General features: G+C 39.0%; 2 protein-coding genes across 2 annotated transcripts; one reads left to right on the plus strand and one right to left on the minus strand.

Annotated features, from left to right (window-relative positions):
• Positions 1–429: 429 nt before the first annotated feature.
• LOC131668471 (uncharacterized) lies at positions 430–11,757 on the plus strand. Its single transcript, XM_058942671.1, has 4 exons — positions 430–529; positions 9,657–9,956; positions 10,178–10,404; positions 11,054–11,757. The coding sequence occupies exons 1-4, from the start codon at positions 514–516 to the stop codon at positions 11,363–11,365; spliced, it is 855 nt and encodes a 284-aa protein (XP_058798654.1). The 5' UTR covers positions 430–513; the 3' UTR covers positions 11,366–11,757.
• On the minus strand, positions 5,542–7,353 carry LOC131668472 (uncharacterized). The gene is made up of 2 exons (XM_058942672.1): positions 7,178–7,353; positions 5,542–6,721 (listed from the first exon to the last, which is right to left on the minus strand). Exons 1-2 carry the CDS (start codon positions 7,182–7,184, stop codon positions 6,216–6,218), a joined length of 513 nt encoding a protein of 170 aa, XP_058798655.1. The 5' UTR covers positions 7,185–7,353; the 3' UTR covers positions 5,542–6,215.
• Positions 11,758–15,022: the final 3,265 nt, after the last annotated feature.

The following is a 15,022-nucleotide window of genomic DNA, read 5'->3' on the forward strand; positions in this document are numbered from 1 at the left end:
GACGCGTTTGGTAAGTTGGTTCGCTGCCAGAAAGATAGAAAGCGGACCGAGGGACGGACGTGAAAACAGCTATATACAAGTCTAATGAAATTGCTCCTGTAATTTGTTCGGACGAGATGAACAAGAAATATATTCTGTCATGATGACACGTATAACCGATAGGCGGACCATCTACATATAAATTTGATAGCAAACGGCTAAACATTCGGCCTGTTACCATCGGACAAACGTATTTTCGCATTGATCTGCGCGCATTTGTTCACGTGTCCGTTGCTGTTTCTTGTCAATTTCTTGCCTGAAATGCTCTCGAGACAAAGTCGATAGCGCACGAGATCGCACATCAGCTTTTATTAGCGGTAAGCCGAGTACTCGCACGCTCGCGAACGCTCAGTCATTCATAAGACGCCCGAGAGAAGGTGTGAGCAAACAAGGATCCTCGTAGCAGCTCAGCGATTAAATATTCAGTACTACATCTTGTCGCTTGACGTTTCCTCTTACATCGCCGCCCTCGCCATGTCGCCAAGTTTTGGTAAGCTGTTGATAACAATGCACTCTGAGAGAGGCCGAGCTACTTCGGTAGCACGAGCACGGGAGTCAATTAAAAAACACTATCCTCGCCCGGTATAACTTTGAGTTTCGTCAAATTTTACGCCGACGAGAATTTCCAATTGCAAACTGCGGCTCCACATTAATTTTTCAAGCACGATCTCAGCCAGTCTCTCGTCAGAGAGGGGGATTACATGTGCATTTTTAATGCGGCCTAACTGCTCGTTTGATTTCTTATCGTAGCCGTTTGAGCTTACTGTTTCTACAAACACACAGCTACAGTTCAACATACAGCGGTGTCTGTTTAATTTTCACCACATATGGCCGAGCAAGGGATATATATTGTTCGCGCGTGGCTCCTTGTTTGCGGTCGCGCACACGCTTGGCATTGTTGGGCGCTTGATTAGAGTCGCACTACTACTGCTTCTGAGCCGGACGTTCAGAAACAAGTGCTGACTTGAATAATTGCAGGATATTGGCATTGACCGCAATTAATGAACAGCTGATTTTTTATTGGTTCGTTAAAAGAAGCACGATCCGCGTATTAGAGGCCTAGTGTCGCAGCCAATTAGCGTTAATAAGCGACGATGAATCCAAAGAGCTTTCGATCGTTCAAGTGCCACGTCAAAGTTCAGCCCGTACCAAACGACGGAATTTCCTAACAAGGGAAGCGAGCTACGATTCTGCATTATTGTTGCCGGTCTATCTGCCGGATAGCTTACCGATGAAATTCGCAATCATTAATTTTAATGCAAGCAGCGGCGCTGGCGTTCGTTACAATTTACGGGTGGAGTACTGGCGCACGAGGCGAACGATTAATGTTTCAGAAAACGTTCGGCTTGAGCGACAGCCGGATATTTTATTCAGACCGCGGATAAAGCGATCCCTTTTGCATTTTGATACCAGCGGGCACTTGGTTCCTTCTTTTTTTCTCTTCTCTTTACTACTGCTTGGCGATCGCGAGCCCAAGCCTAAAGTGAGTGTCAGCGCCGATCAGTATGCGGCTGGGCGTTTTTAAATTTCCCCTGGGAGCTGAGACTACGAGAAAGGAAAAAGAGTCAGGAAAAAATGGGTATAAGTGGGCTGGAAGGAAATGGAGAACATGCGTGTGTGTGAGAGAGAGGGGGGGGGGCAAACTCACACTTATTGTGCGAAGTAAACGTATGATGTAGTGTTTATTTGGTTTTCCAAGTTTGTGTTGCAAATCCGCATGAATAAACTTTAGCGCCAGGCGTTTAACTTGGATTTTGATGTTGAATTATGTCGAGCTTTACCAAAGCTAAGTTTTGTGCACGCGCTTGAATGAAAATTTAGTGATTGTGTTTTGGACTACTGCCTTCTATATTGAAATTAATCAGGTGAGTTAAGTTTGTGAATTTATTTGAATTTGCGATGGCTTTCACGCATGAACAAAGTTACGAATGAAATATCGCAAGGTTAATTGCTATTCATAATAATCCATGTAAAGCTGGAAAGCCCATTGCGACAATAATTATATACACACTGATCCATTTAACGCAAAGCCAACGCTCGGCCTTTGAGCGTTATACAACATTAAGCGTAACACTAAGGTTATTAATGACAAGCGCTTATTAAATGCCGCTCTAGGATATCTCATTAAATGGCGAATAATATACTCCTGCTCGACCACTGTCTAGAGTCACATTATTAACCTACAAAATATATGTATACGGATCAATACAATCCGCGGTTATTCGTCAAGCGGTTGCTAATCCGAATATATGTAGCTCAACTGTGCTCACTGTCTGTACTGTTCGTTAATTAGCCAGCTTAATCTGTAATTCAATAATCTACGATGACGGCTAACTACCATATACACACTCCGCAGGTTGCAGGTTGAGCGCCTAGCTACGTGTGGATGCGTATTTACGTCTATACATGCGTGAAATGGCTTTGTTAACTCTCTGCATGCGCTATTGTCAATTGATTAAATGGTCTTTATAGTCGACGACTTTCCCGGAAACTTGGTGCAATTTTCGAAGCTATATCACTGTCAATTAGAGAACATTTGTAACAGTTCAACGATTAGGTTGCAGATACACGATGGATGTCGTATTGCGAAAAGGCTTCGTGCAAATCAAACGTGCTCGTATTCTTTACGAGTAGGCAGCTGCAGCTTTCTGAATATATTATCCGTAACAAATTGTCGTACACGTTCCGAATTCACTTCTTTGTCCGTACTGCACGCATTAACAGATTTCCAAGTTCCCTGTATGTACGCGAAAATACGTTTATTTCGTTGATGAAATTTTATATCACTAATATTACTAATTCGCTCTACATAATAATCGTGGATAAAGCTATCACAAATAAAATAGTTTTTACGTAAAACTATTATACCTAATGAGTGAAATAATTTTCCAGCGAAATATAACGACGACCACAACAAGCGAAAAAGAAATAGTATTGAGTCTCGGGTGAGCTAATACCAGTCCATTAATTAATAACGACAAGGTTCCACTGCAAAGCTTGCAGCTTGTCGCTCTCTGCACGCATCGAATTCAGGTGTACGAGCTCTCGTAAGCCGCATGAAGGAATGCAAAGAATAGATTGTAGATAAAGCTTATGAAGAGGAAGCTACGTGAGAATATGCAAATTAGCTGAGAATGATAGAAAATATGCTTAAGGAAGAGTTGACTTTGCATGAAGTCTTATCTTATCTTGACTCGACGTGTTAATATAGATCATTGGAAACTTGATACTGAAATTTCTTCCGGGTTTTTATGATAAATAATTAAAATTATAAAGGAAATATTTGATCGCATTATTCCTTGACGCTGTTCAGCCTTGCCTACTCAAGAAAAGTTTTTATCTTCTTATCTACCGTTACGATAATTAAGAGAGTGCACTTTATAAAGCAAAATTAGCTCGGTGAATTTTGGCTTTTAATGTTTTATCTGCAGTGCATTCAAACATATCCTACGCGTAGGTTTTGCCTCCGAGGCATAATAATAATAATTAGCGACCCGCGGAAAACAACTTAACCCGAATATCAAGTACCTCGGCGGCTCGCGCAAAGAGAATATCTAGAGCGAAGGAGAAACAAAGAAAGTAAGAAAACAGTAGCGCTGCGCGTGAGCGAGCCATTAACAAAATTCAGCCAAGTATAATAATTACGCGTAAGAAAAGTTAGAACCACAGAGCCCCTCCGGGCGGCGGCTGAATTAATTGACTTAACGTCCGAGCGCACACGTGCGCAACCGTCGGAAAAACTGGACAATAGCCTAGTGCGTAGCCAGGACGAGAGGCTCGCTCGGTTGCATCCAATAGATTTTTCATTTTGGTTCGGCTTTAGCTACATCGCTAGTTTGCCTTGTAAAGTTTCTAACAAGAGCTTGCGTATAATTAGAGAGAGGAAAAACTTTCGAGAGCTAGCTGCTGTCCCTCTTTTTTCAACAAAATAGAGAGAGAGAGAGAGAGAGAGCACGGTCAGGAAAAATTCGCTCGAAGTTTGCGCTCACTCCGTGTGCAATGGCTTTTCTACCTCGTTTTTTCACCCTCACTCTTGCGTATTCATTACCCACAACAGCAGCAGCATATTTTCATTGTTCTCATTGAACTCGTTGTCCCGGAAAATCCTTATAATCCTGAAAAGCTATATACTCCCGCACGCTGCAATCTCGGGTTAGTGAAATTAAATCTTGTATCTGTCACGTGCGCGAAATAGTTTTACACGGTAGAAAGAGAGAGATGGAGTGAGGGGGGGGGGGGGCAAAAATCTTACGTTACACTATTCCAGCTATAGGAAGGGGGAGGGGTGTCCGTATACGTGAGGCACGTGGCTGAAAATGCGCAAGCGCCGGTCTGGCCTCGTGCACTCGCTCGAATCACAACTTCACAGGGCTGGTAAACGGACAGTACCTCGCCGGCTGGTCTCTTCTCGCGTTGTCGAGCTACCACTCACCAGTCTACGACTGATCTCACAGACTCGTAAAAACGCGTTCGAATCGAGTTTCCACAACGGGATCCGAAGAATGACGACGTGGGTCGAGTTGAGTGTACAGTGCTCGGCGCTTGAAAAAGTCGAGGACGGCAAAAAAGACGAGGTGAAAGTGAGAACACGACGATTATTGTAAAAGGGAGGGAGGAGAGTTGAAAAGTCGCCGACGACGATGAAAGGGCGCTACGAGGGGGAAACGTGCCTCCTCGACAGGTGGCCGAGCATACTGCGACTCTTACTACTTCTTTCTCTTCTCCTTGCCACCGAGCTGACGACAGGTAATTCTCGCTTTGTTCTTACTGCAACCTAGTTTTTTTACCCTCCTGGCCGCTTGCAAAGACTTTCTACTTCTGCTCGAGAAAGAAAAAGAGTGCAACTCTCGGATACTTTCCTAGATGCTTTAGCGTGCGTGCGCGGCGGCGTGTGTGTGTGTTTGTGTGTGTGTGTTTGTGTCAGCAGTGCGCCGTTCCTGATGACATTCTTTATCGAACTGCTGCTACTGCTAGTGTCGGACGTTGGATATTTCTGATCTACTGGGAATACTAGGCACAGGTCCGAGTTAAAAGTTAACAGTCGCCAAAAATATATTCAGATTGAAGGAAACTGACGATTTACGATTGCTTTCAAAAGTTTTTTAGATGCTCGATAAGAGGTGGCACCATTTGAAAAGATAACAATGCTAAAAATTTATGCCGACGGATTTAGGGGAAACGTTTTCAATTATAGTCTATTAGAAGGCTGTAAATTGGCATTAGCTTGTGCGGTTAGAATGTTTTTTCAAAAAAATAACGAAACAATTTATGTGTATTTTAAATTACTCAATATCTTAATTATTCGTATATTTGTAACAAATTAAAATTTTAAGACCTTATTACCGCGCAATCGATGTTTCGATGTCTAAATTGTATTGCCATTAAATGCAAATTAAAAGTAGCTTCAATTAAAATATTATTGAAAAATAAAAGTAGCAATGAATTTCTTTATCATCTTATCGAGCTCGGAAGCATGGTGCCCTTTTCACACATAACGTTCAAAGCGGAAGACAATGATAAACGTATATATAGACCAAAAAATTCAAAACAGAAGCTTCTTGACTGTAGCATTTATTATTATAACTATTGGTATTGATATGTTGTGCGGTAATACTACTGTTAAAAAGACACATCTGTTTCAATAACTGACATGCGTGGTGCGATACATAGGTTTTCTAATTTAGAATCCGGTGATTGTGGCAGGTATAAAAAAAATTTTCAGTCCATGTGCTGAGGTCATGGCTTATTGAACTGAGGTAGAAAAGCCTCTGTGCTAAGTTTGTTAGAGCTCGACACTTTCATAATTCTCATTTTCATTATCTATACATTTTAACTACAAGATGTGACGAGTAAAAGTAAGCTTAACAATTGATCATTTAACATTTTTATGATACACACAAATATCGATGAATCAGATGCTTAATTGTCCGCTCATATAAAAAAGAGCAAACAATTCGTAGTAGTTGTTCTGAAAATAGTTGTTGTTATACTAGCTTATAGATAGCATTTTCTTTGCTTATTATCACGCGATAGATAAATATTATTATAAAAAAAGAGAAATGCATACTTTTTATGAGCGACAATTTTTTTTATAAACTATTCTCAGTAACATGTAATTTCGAAGTACAAATATCTAAAAAATATATTACTTTATATCAATCTTGTTATGAAACTTCTTAGCATTGTGAAATCATTGCACACTCGAAACAAATCAAAAGACATCTGCAAAAGTCTATACAGCATAAACAACCCAGAAATAAGTCTTGTGGGTTTTTGCAACAGTCGTCATTATTATTATTACTATTGGTATTATTCTGTTCTAGGCTATTAACTCGTTCATCGGCATATCTTTTTGCATCTAAATCATTCGTTGAAATACTCGATTGATTCGTGATCGTTTCTGATGGATCATTCGAAAAATTGACATTGTCGTAGGAATGATCAGAATTGACTTGCATTGGTGATGGTGTTACTATAGTTAAAAGAGACGGAGGTGTCTCAATCACTGATATATGTATTGCGTTATTTGGATTTTCTGATATAGATTTCAGCGATTGTTGTACAGGAACCTTCCAACTATGTGCTGAAGCCATAGCTTCACTATAAGATGGTGGCATATCTTCTGGAATTCCATTAGTTCGTTGGAGCTCGATATTTTGATAGATAGAATGACTTGCAGTACCTGTTAAATTGTCAAAAGTAAATATTCCGATACATAAATAAAAAATTTAGCAGTCAATGTTTTAATAAAACAAATAAATTTTGATATGTCAGAAGCTTGCTGGCTGATGCAATAAACTTTATCTAAATAACAAATACTTTTTGATTGAAATTGATGAAGTAGATTGTTGTTTTTTTCATTTATAAACCTAACTCATGATACTATGTTTCTAATTACTTAAGTTCTGGATTACATTTTTTCATCTATTGCGTGAGAAAGTTCTCGAAAGTGAACATACTCAAAATGTTGTCATGTTAAAAAACACTATATGTATTTGTTTTAAAACTATCGCTGCACAATACAAGCTGCTTGAATTTTTATAACAACTTATAGTTAATGCTTCATGATTTTTCAAAAGTCAAAGAATTTTTAATAATTACAGATGTATTGTCCGAAAAAGGCAAACAACATACTCACTTGACATGTTAATTATTACGTACTACTGGAAACATTCAAAATCTAATTTTACACTTTTGACTAAATACTAATAAACTAAAACTGTTATCATAACAAATTACAACGACCAGATATTTTCATAATAAACATATATAAATTTAAATTGGTAGAAATTCTACACGTGTAGGTGAGATCAACATGCGCCATACTGATGACAGAATGGGATCATTCTTGATAAATGAAATAAGATAGATAAGGATTGTTCATTAGTATCGGATAATCTTACTTAATCTCAATGACGTATACGATATATGATAAAATATCTTATCAGTAATCCATTACACAGACTCTGATATATTTCTTATGATATTGTAGTCATTTTTTAAAATAAATTTAGGATTTTTGTTTCGATTTCTGTACGAGGATATGGTATGTGTACGACCAAACGTATTCTGATAAATACTTTGAATTTTAATTTATTCCAAAAGTTCAGGTTATGTTCTGTTCGTTTAATAATGTTAGCTGAGTATGTATTTTTTAAAGGATTTTCTTAGTATTTTCATAATAGCTAGTTAATCTAAAGGAAAAAGTTCAGTACACATGAATACTTATATATTTTTGTAAAATTCATGAATTATGCAAAGTTTTTTTTAACTATAATCATTTTAAAGAAAATGTGAATGAAATTGAAATATGAACATGAGAGTGACCTCTGTATCATAAAATTTGATAGGACAGTTACGCTTGCGAGGATGCAAATTCAATTTCGTGACCGGAGAAGCGAGTTATACATCCTTCCGGCCGAATGGCCGACCCTCGTCGTAGCGATTCGATTTTGCGGCTCGAGCATGCGAATGATTACCTCGTGACATCAATTTTTTCTATTTTCATATTTCACGTAAGTTTAAAATTGAAATAAACATGAAGTACCGCACTGTTATATCATAAAATTCATCATAGAAATATATTTAAAATATTGTAATATCACGGAAATTAGAGATTAATTAACGAAAGAACGTTGCTATATTTTGTGCAGGAATACCAATCAAACAGTTGTAACAGATAACAATTCGCATGACAGAAGAGATAAAAGAAAGAGAAAATGAACGAGTGTATAACCGTGCCCCATTAAAACAGCACAAAGCCGCGCGCAATGAAAACGATCAGCGTTGAATAGCAATCGGATTTCCCTCCGTTAGTATTTCAATGCATTAACGGTCGGGGGGGAGGAAGCGAGCCGGGAAACAAAATTTTCTCGCTCTCTCTGACTTCCGCACACAGTAACCTTTGAAAATTCCGAAGCCCGTGCATTTCATTGAATGCTGCGTTTATCCTCGTGTCTTTGGGGATATCGATCTCTGCAGAGACATTAAAAGACGTTTCATCAAATCCGATGTGTTCATCAAACACAGGATGCTCAGATATTCTAAATGACGAAAAGTGCTTTTCTTTCTGCATGATTTGTAGAAGCAAAGGCTTAAAACGTAACAATAGAATACAGAGAAATCCCCTCGTGAACACATATTTTTTCATTATCCTTTTGAGTATACCGTATCCCGTACGATATGAATAAACGAAGTCCTCTCAGCGGTGCCTTTCTTTCAACTGTAATACTAAGTATAAGTGTCAAAAATGGAAGAGACAAACTAGTCTATAGGGTGCAATTATACGGATAATTAGCCAATTGATTAAGATTCTTTTGGTAGCAAGGGTGCAAACAGATTTCGCGACGACAGTCCATTCATCTAGGAATAATGTTCGCAGGGAAGTTAAATAAACGAGTTTACAAGGTCACACTATGAATAACTGGAGTTTTACATTGAAACGCCAATAATTTATTTTAACGACTAATCACCGGTTTGATGGAACTGTCTTGTGATCGTTAAATGACTGAGGCTCACGGTACCATATTAGTGTCGAAGCTTGAAAATCAGCAGTCTTTGTGGTATGCAATGAACCTATTGAAAATGCTGCAAGAAAACCGCAACGGTCGAGTGGTAATCACTGTAGAAGCTCGTCCGCGCGCGCGACCGTTGATCGAATAGTTTCAATTAGTACGGCGGCGCGACTATTGCAATTTGCAAAGCCCATACATTCGTACGGCTCTGAATAAATGATTCGCTGCTGGTAGGCTAACCACGTGCGCCAACATTATGAGCTAGTAGTTTCGGGCGCGTTGTTGCTGGCGCTGCTGCTGCTGCTGCTGCTGCTGCTGCTACTGTTTACCTTGCTGGTACACTGCTATTTGCAGCAATAACAAGCTGCACCCAAGTGTCGAACCTCACTTGCCGTCGCGTCGTGTTGTTGGATCTTGAATTGAGTTTCGGCAAACTCGCGCGTTTCAACTTACTGAAGCGGCGCGCGCCGTTGCTTGAGAAATAATGTCGTTTGACTGTTCCGCGAGAGTCAACTTCGGCAACAGGTATTTTCTTTAGAATTGATCTAACTAAATGGAATTTAATTTCAAGGACAAAAAGAAATAAGTTGATTTATGTTTCAGTGCACGCAACGACGGAGAGGTCAGAGCAGCAGCAGCAAAAAATAGTGCGAAAGCTCGAGGCGCCAGCAGTGGTAGATCCCCGCAGCGAGACTTTAGTGCTGCGCTGTGATTACGACTTGCGTGGCAACGAGCTCTACTCGGTCAACTGGTACAAGTACGACAAGATGCTCTTCAGGTATATGCCCAGTCTGACGCCCAAAGGCACGGCTTTTTCCTCGCATCCCGACGACTTTGCCGTGGACATCGCCAAAAGCAACGGCCAACAATTGACACTCGTCAGTCAGCAGGATTATCGCAAGAGTACGCTTTGTTCTTGTTTCTTGACAAAGTATGACGTTAGCTAGGATAAGCGAATAAATTTGGAGAGTCGTCCAAGAGAAATGGCTCAATTACGCCGCTTATCTCTTGGTAAACTCTCCAAAGTTCCCAAAGATAAACGTCTTTGCGCGCGACTAATAGGGCCAAAGTTGACCGAATCGATATTCGCGCGAGCTTGCAAATGGGGATTATTATGCTTGCAGATATGAAGGCTTACGAGGGTACGTACGCATGCGAGGTGTCGCTCGAAAGTCCTTTCTACGCGGACTACGCCGTGGCTAATGTCAGCTCGGCTATTCTACCCAAAAGCAATCCTGTACTCGAGGGACTTGCGCCCTACCAGCTACTTGGTGATCAAGTCGAAATTGTCTGCATGTCGGCGCCAAGTTTGCCCGCGGCCGAGATCAGTCTCAGACTCAACGGAGCTAAGGTACGCTTTCATTACTCGTTCGTATAATCGGTCAGCAGACGCTGTCAATGCCGCTTATTTACAGATTTAATTTTCATTCAAAGCTATAGGCGACGCTAACATAACAACGAAAGCGAGCGAGTCGTTACCGTGTAATTATCTCTCCGCCGGTGCAAAGTTAACGCGTCGTATAACGCGAGGCTAATAATTTTCTAACGCGTTGGAAATTCAATTAAAGCGATGGACGGCCGGCGTCCCGTGGTGATCCAAGGGCTGCTGCTGCCAGTTCGCTCGCCATGTAATTTCAACGAGGCCGAGTGAGCAGGCAAAATTGACAGAGACCGTCAGTCGCTCGTGAGTTTTAAGGGGCAGAGCAGACTGCGCTGCAACTGGGCGTCGATAAATTCGTAATTATCGCGTGCCACAGTGTCGCTTACTCTATTCGTGCTTAAAGCTGACGCGGCAAAGCTTCATGGATATTTTACTTGTACGAGTCTCTCTGAGCTTAATGATTTCATTTTGGCCAGAGAAATTGTTTGGAAGTACGCATTCAATTTTTAATCTGTCGTTTTACATTTTATTCACTTTGTAAGTCGCTTCTTCGGCACGCTATCTCATCGCCAAGTTGATCAATACATTATAATATCTTCGGATTTTTATGCACTTATAGGTTCCTTCGCGCTCTTTAAGCATCTCGAAGCTCTACCCGATCGAAGGTACACCATTGGTATCAACGCGTGTCTCACACAAGTTGTTTATCAGTCGCAATCTCTTTCCCATGGGCAAATTCGATGTCCAATGTAAAGCCATTATTCCTGGAGTTCCCGCGGCGCCCGAGTTCAAGACTGAGAAACGCGTTGGTCTTGCTGCAAATAACCAGAGGCTCGCTCAGGACTGGCTTGGACTGTTTGCTTCCGAAGCGGATCGTCAATGCATTTGCTTGGTTGTTTTTGCAGCCGTACTGCTAGCTTTATGTTTGTAAATAGATATAATAATTCGTCGGCTGTTCCTGTTCCATATTTTCATTCAAGATGTTTCTTATCAATACAACTGTTTCGAAATGTACAACATATTTTACATCACTTACTTGTTCGGCAAAACGATGTGATACTTTATATTTACTTGTATTTTACTACAAACAACTAATCAAAGAGTTGAAATATACAATAAAAACAAAATACCAATACTCCCCGAAAATTTCATTTTCAGTGCTATATCGTTATAATTCTATGTACATAGTGTGCATATTGTATTCTATTATAGGAATAAAAAAATATATTACTAAATAATAAATTAATACCTGTTGGAATAATAAGTTGTATATATGAAGTAGATAACGTACTAATATGACTGTCAATCAGAGAGTTTACTGTGACTCGTGTATGTTAAAAATGTTATTAAATAATTAACATGAGTTGAGTGAAGTTCTTAGTTAACCCTGTCTATGCTATATTTCATACTCTTTCTAGTAGTCATACTTCTTGTTTTCTTTTATTTTGCTGATCTATTGGGTTAAAAGTAAAATGCAACGCTCAAAAACACGACTGTCTGAGAGTTAAAGCAAACGTTGATAAAAAAAGTGGTTAGAAGTACGCAACCGACTGATCTAATTGAAAATTCGCATAATCCATCTCTGTTAAATTAGTTGCTCTATCCGAAGCGTCCAACAAAACTGATAGAGCGAGAGAGAAAGTTCTTTGATTCAATTGTCACAGAAAACTAGGTTAACTTTATTGGCGAAGGAAAGCTTGCAGAGACAGACAGACGCAGCTTACACCTATTGTGTCTCTTAGTGATATACTCAGATAGATATCTGACGATTCAGTTCATTGAAATACAATATTAAACCTGCACATGCGCTCTATATGAAGACAGATGAAGTGCAACAAGCGATTTGACGTGGAAAAAAAATATCATCATCAGATTTTTTTGACGCATCGTTTTTCAAACTCTGATATGGTATGAATGCAGCGGACTTAAAAAAGGGGAAAGCAGTTTCTGAGTTTTTATATACGTGGTTAGCGAAATTCCACTACTATGTACATAGCGAATTCTGCTATCCGTTACTTTTTTCGTGCTAGTCGATAGCCACACGAAGAGATTTATTGGCTGCGAAAACAGTGTGTTCATGATGCGGGCGACACTCTTAAAAGGCTATTTTTCCAACAATTCCGATTTTTTTTTTTAATTTTAAAATATTTAAAAATCCACGCATTTTTCGAATATTTTATTTGATTTTAATAGAATAAATATAACTTGCTATTATATAAAAAATATGAAACTTCCACCAACATATCAGTTATAAATAACTGTGCTACTCACTATATAGCTATTTTCATTATTTATAATTATTATGAAAAAAATATGTATTCACTGCACGAAAATGAAAAATATTCCGAATAGTCGGTGTAAAATCAAAACATCGTACGCAATTCCCACGAGTGCTACAAGTATATCTCAGGTCTGGCGATGCCGAAGGCTCGCAGCAGATAGTAAAGAGCAAATGGCGAGTGAGCCTAACGAACGGATATAACGATAGCTGTCGCCGAGGCGTGCATGACTACATGGCAGATAAGTGCGACATTGCGACATCACTCCCCATGGCTTTCCACCAGAGTATATTTGCTATTGGTTTCATCTGTGAATGTGTGTCTACATACGTGGTGATATTTACAGCTAGATGTGATTAGATGATACGTTCGAGGATTAAAATTTGTTTAATTTAGCCCTACATTAGTTCTCGTTGTGTTTCGATTGTGAATAAAAAGACAATTTAGCGATCAACTCATTCTTGTCTGATTTGTCCTGACGCTTGTCAAATGCGCTCGTGATCGAAGAGAAACTGAAAGAACAGTGCAGCTCGCTTACCATTAATCGAAAAACCACCTTTTAGTTGTATCTTTCGAACTCGAACCTATTTCACTTCAATTACATTTATTACCGCAACGCTCATTTTCTTTACTGATTATCGCATGGTTTCAGTTGAACAGTGCTACTTGATTTTCAAAAACTCGTATATTTTTAACTAGATATGTTTTCTTCGTACTGTTTGTTGAAAAATCATTACTTTTGGTTAGCCCGCAAAATCGTATTCAGCGTAATTTAGTTATTTTTTTGTCCCAAGAGATGCCAAAACATGATCGGTATGAACGTTTACTTACATTCAAGTCTTTCCTGGAGAGAAATTTAAAAATATTTGAACTCACAAATACACACGAACATAAGAAAATAATAAAAGGAGAAATTGTAAAAAAAGTGAGTTCGAGTTTTTTAATGATCGTAAAGTATTCACGAGCCTGAAACGTTCGTGAATAGAACTATAAAAGCGAGATAACGATAGCTACTTTTCGTTCACGAAGCTTGCATTGGTAATCGTCTCCGATCTATACGAAGAAAGAAAAAAAGGAAAGAAAGAAATCTCCATCGAAACCGGTCACTCGATTAGGTTAATGCTGGATCTTGCGCGCGAACTTTTCCGACGACGCAGCAGCAGCTCTCCTCGTCTTTCTTGGCTACAGTACTCGCCGTTTTACTACCTCTGACGTGATCCGATTTGGAAATAGCCCCGAGCTCTTCACCGCCTTACCGCCTGTCTCTCTCTTTCTCTCTTTCTCTCTCTCACACACATACTTTTGCATAGGTGTACGCTTACATAGCTCACTTCTTTTTTCTTTTTGTTTCTCGAACTTTTTCCCTCCGATTTTTATTTGGCTGCCTCGCTCGCGCGCGGAAAGCTGTAAAACAAGCACCGACAGAGAATTCTTAAACGTAAACTACACTTTTCCTGGTACTGTTCTATTTTATTGGACTATATTTTTTGTATGTTGCTGAAAATTTAAATTTAGAGTGATATTTCACAAGTTTTTTTTTCAACATTTAATCTTGATCGCAAACGTTTTGAAAGTCTAAATATTTGCATTGAAAAATCATTAACAAAGAATCTTATTGAAATACGTTTTAAAATACTCGGAAAATGATAAATTCCGGCGTTCTTTTATAAAGATCTTTTCAATTAAATTTAATGAAACACGCACATCTCTTCAGTTTTACTTTTATATATAACCTCTCAAATGTCGTCAAATACCAGAAAGATTATAAATTTTCCTTCTTTTTTCCAAAGTTAATTAATTTTGTATTACCAATATCATTTGTTGCAAGAATAGTCGATTTATATCACCTTTAGACAGAAAAGGATATCAAAAATCTTAACAAATATGCGTTTATCGTTTCGGCCTATTAGCCTATCCAAAGTGGTCATGACGCTGGCCTCATTTTTTCTTTCGGAAGTTCTATATGTTCAGGAACTTGAGTGTAACAGTTTCACTTCCTCTTTTTATGCGCATACGATTGGAAAGAAGAGATGCTTAACTTAATGTGCCATAGACTGAGTCGTCTGAAAAGTTTCCAGGTCACTTAAATTTCGTTAACGGTATGTTAGTAGCGTGTCTATCAATCTTTGAGAATTTATCTAACACACGCGTACAATGATTTCTTTCTAATTTTAGAATCTTGATAGTCTTTCCTTAAAATAGTAAATCTACGTGAACATATTTTTATTTCTAGTCGATTTTCAAAAATGAGTTGACCTATCAATAGTACTAATGAACTGTACGCGAGACGTAGCGACTCTAAACGTGTT

This window comes from Phymastichus coffea, unplaced genomic scaffold, assembly GCF_024137745.1.
Source record: "Phymastichus coffea isolate CEN01 unplaced genomic scaffold, Cenicafe_Pcof_1.1 PCOF00078, whole genome shotgun sequence".
Classification (NCBI taxonomy): Eukaryota; Metazoa; Arthropoda; class Insecta; order Hymenoptera; family Eulophidae; genus Phymastichus; species Phymastichus coffea.

Excerpts from the sequence above, each read along its gene's own strand:
- LOC131668471 (XM_058942671.1), top strand. Across the intron at positions 9,957-10,177 it reads TCAGCAGGATTATCGCAAGA|ATATGAAGGCTTACGAGGGT; the intron begins GTACGCTTTGTT and ends TTATGCTTGCAG. Across the intron at positions 10,405-11,053 it reads TCAGACTCAACGGAGCTAAG|GTTCCTTCGCGCTCTTTAAG; the intron begins GTACGCTTTCAT and ends ATGCACTTATAG.